General features: G+C 48.8%; 1 protein-coding gene across 1 annotated transcript; it reads right to left on the bottom strand.

Annotated features, from left to right (window-relative positions):
- Window positions 1–2,482, bottom strand: LOC104609775 (calmodulin-binding receptor kinase CaMRLK-like). The gene is made up of 2 exons (XM_010276157.3): window positions 956–2,482; window positions 1–844 (listed from the first exon to the last, which is right to left on the bottom strand). Exons 1-2 carry the CDS (start codon window positions 2,352–2,354, stop codon window positions 213–215), a joined length of 2,031 nt encoding a protein of 676 aa, XP_010274459.2. The 5' UTR covers window positions 2,355–2,482; the 3' UTR covers window positions 1–212.
- Between the last annotated feature and the right edge of the window lie 1,035 nt (window positions 2,483–3,517).

Below are 3,517 nucleotides of genomic sequence, written 5' to 3'. Positions count from 1 at the left end.
TAAGCAAATGGTAGAGATTCTCTCGTCTGCTTGACCCAAAATGACGTACATCACACCACTCATCCTTTTCTACCTTTTTCTTTTCGGGGTATTTTATATTACAAAAATATTAAAAATATTTAACAAGAAACAACAAAACGAGAGAGAGAGAGCGCGCGCGATGGTTGGATTCTTTGGAAATCGGAAGATGCCGACAGGGACGGCGCGTCAACTCAACCCAAATCCGTCGACGGATGTATGTCCTTCAGCAAACCGACGACTTGTTGCATCGTGGGTCTTTTCTTGCCCGACTCGGCCGTGCACAAGTACCCCACTCGGAGACTCTCCACCATTTCACTCACTGAGTCATCCCCGATTCTCAACCTCGGGTCCAACGCCTTATCTCCCTGTCTCTCCCTCACCAATCCTCGAACCCAACTCACCGTCTCCTCCGTCCCAGGCTTCCCAGTCAGGAGTTCCATCAACATCACTCCGAAGCTGTACACATCCGTTTCCGTGCTCACGTTCTCTTCGTTCCCTCGGAGCCCGAAATCCGCGATCCGCGGTTCGAAGTCGTCGGCCAGGAGAACATTCGCCGGGACGAGATGGCCGTGGACTACCGGCTTGGAGCCGGCGTGGTGCAGGTACGCGAGCCCTCGTGCGATACCTACGGCGATCCGGTGGCGCGTCCGCCAGCCCATCTTCTCGGGAGATGTAATATCGTACCCATTTACTCCGTCGTTCTGATGTTCCCACGTGTCCATGCTCCAGTCTTCCACGTTGGTTAGTCCCGTCGGAAGCTCGTGCAGCCACCGGTGCAAATCACCGTTCGCCATGAATTCGTGCAGCACCAATTTCTCTTTCCCTGCATGGTCACAAAGAGTGGTCGTACGATATCGACGGTGTTGGAAGTTGGAACCCGTGAAACCATTTAATGAGAGACCGAGGGACAACAGATAGGAATTAAGATACGTACCTGCGATGCAGTAACCGGCGAGGGGCAAGAGGTTGGGGTGCTTAAGGCGAGATAGTTCTTCGAATAGTGCAATTGCATCATCGCGGCCCACGTCTCTCGCTTTCTCCAAGACCTTGATTGCCACGTGGACGTCTCCGGGAAGAACTGCTGTGTAAACGGGCCCACTTCTCCCCTCCGCCAACTGTGATTCCTTGCCGAAGTGGGACGTGGCCGCAATCAGATCCGTGAACGTGAGGTTCATCAACGGCTTCTCGAACATCACCACCGGTGCCGAGGACGGTTCTTTAATGTCCGCCACCCATGTCCCCGAGTCAGTCTCGAAGGAGAACGGCCCCGATTTTTCCATCTTGAACAACGGGAACTGGGCCGGTTTTGAGATCGCCCACTTCTTCCTCTTGGCTGTCTGTCTCCTTCTGTGCACGCAAACTATGCAAACAGCCATGGCGAGACCAACCACTGAAGCTGGAACTGCTAAGCCCAGAACCAGAGCTCTGGATCTTGATTTTGGTTTATTGTGTTTGATGTGTTTGGTTCTGGTAGGTTTCTGTTTCTGTGGGAGTTTGGGAGATGGAGCTCTGGAATGGGAACGTGCTGGAATTGGGAGTTTTGAAGTTTCTGAAGTATTAAACTTCCCGGCTTGAATGAACGCAGACTTACCGAATTTCTTCAACTTGTCTGAGCCAATCATTCCGGTGAAGTTGTTTACAGAGACGTTCAAGAACTTAAGTGCAGGAAAATCAGATGGGAAGCTTCCGTTCATGACGTTGTTGGAAATGTCAAGGTACTGCAGCGAGCGAAGATTGGCGATGGGTTCCAAACTCCCTGAAATGTTGCAACTTGAGAGGTCGAGTTGTTCGAGCTTCGTAAGGTTCTCCATCCCAGAAGGCAAAACTCTCAGATCGTTGTGCGAGAGGTCGAGTACTTTGAGGTTCGAGAATCCCAACAGATGGACCAAGTTGGTGAACCTGTTGTGCGAGAGATTGAGCTTCTGAACCGACGACAACGACGAAACCGAACTGGTTTTCGAGGTGGGGCGGAGACCAACATTTCCTCCAAGACGATTCATGGCGAGATTGACTTCGACGAGGCTCGGCATCGACCAGAACCAACCTGGAACAGTCCCTTGTAGTTTATTATAGGATAGATCCATATACTGTAACTCGGATAGATTTCGAAGAAAATTCCATGAAACGAGTCCGCTCAGATTTCTTCCCGGAAGCTTTATTTCTCTAATTGGAGGATTCGAGCAGTTCCCATCTCCAGATTCGAAAAGCGACAAGTCAAATCCGGCGACGGAGTGAAAGGCTCGGGAGATTAACTCCCGGTCTGTAGTATTACAACTAGATTCCACGAAAACAATAAGAGACAGAACGAGCGAAACCTTGCAGAAGAACTCCATTACAGAACCCAGCCTTCCGTTTCCCGGAATCTTTTCAGGTTTCAACCTCCATGTACTTGCAGAGAAAGAGAACGAGTTTCTGCTTCTGTCGCAGCCTCGCAGGAGCTCCGTTAGTTGGGGTATTGCCTTATATCATAGAATGGAGAAATTGATTACTGTTGAAGCCCACGGCAAGATAACGGAGTAGTAACGGCGGCGAAATTTAATAACTGAAATGCTAAATGGTGTGGCTGTCAACCGTCTCTGACTCTCGGGTCTAAAGCAATTAATAAAGAGTGTTAATTCTAGAAGCGCGCTCTCACTGAGTAGTGATGTGTGGGAAAATATTGTGAATTTTTCCATTTTCTAACCAATGGTTATTTTACACGTAGACATCCGGTGAGAGCGCGCTCGTTTGATCCCCACTCCTTAATGGTGCGAACTGGTAGTTAATTAGTTAGGTAGAAAGAAACAACCGGCGGTGAGAAGTTAGAAGTCAGAACTTCATTTATCAATTTACCGATCAAATATCACCGTTCAACTCCTGGTTCATGTCTATTGCTGACCGTTGATTTGGATCTAAATGTGGGACCGTAGCAGAAGATGATTTGAACTCTCATGCAGGCGTAGTACAGTATAGTCGTCGTAAAGTTATAAGTTGCGACGCATTTGAACTGTAGAACTGTAGAGTAACGACCAGAGTCTGAGAGGAGGACAGTTTGAAGGTGGGAACAGAGGACCGAACAAAACGGTCTGATGGAGTGTGGAGCATTGTAGGAGAAGAGAATCGGGATGGGGGAGCAGAGGAACAGAAGGAGTGGATGAATCATGGGAACTTTGTCTGGATGGGCCCATCCCACCAGAGAATATGGGGCAAAGCCTGAAATGGAACGTGGGCTGGGCGTCCTGGAATGGAACGAATGGGGATCCGTGAAACCCAGAAATATCGGGCGATCTGGGTAGGTTATTGGCCCACAAATTTTACCACTATTAAGATGCCGAACAGATATAGTACCGGAAATTCTTTACCAATGAAAACTCCGTAAGTTTTGATGAAAACCCAACTGATTGGTTATCACTCTTATGATGCCGGTTGATTGGATCTCAGTGTTTCCGGTATTATGTCCTTTGGCATCATAATTCGACTACCACACCGAAATACCGCAAGGCATACACGGGAAAAA

Source organism: Nelumbo nucifera, chromosome 1 (genome assembly GCF_055504915.1).
Source record: "Nelumbo nucifera cultivar China Antique chromosome 1, China Antique-T2T, whole genome shotgun sequence".
NCBI lineage: Eukaryota > Viridiplantae > Streptophyta > Magnoliopsida > Proteales > Nelumbonaceae > Nelumbo > Nelumbo nucifera.
Note: the sequence above shows the minus strand (reverse complement) of the source record. Positions and strands in the feature narration are given on the sequence as shown.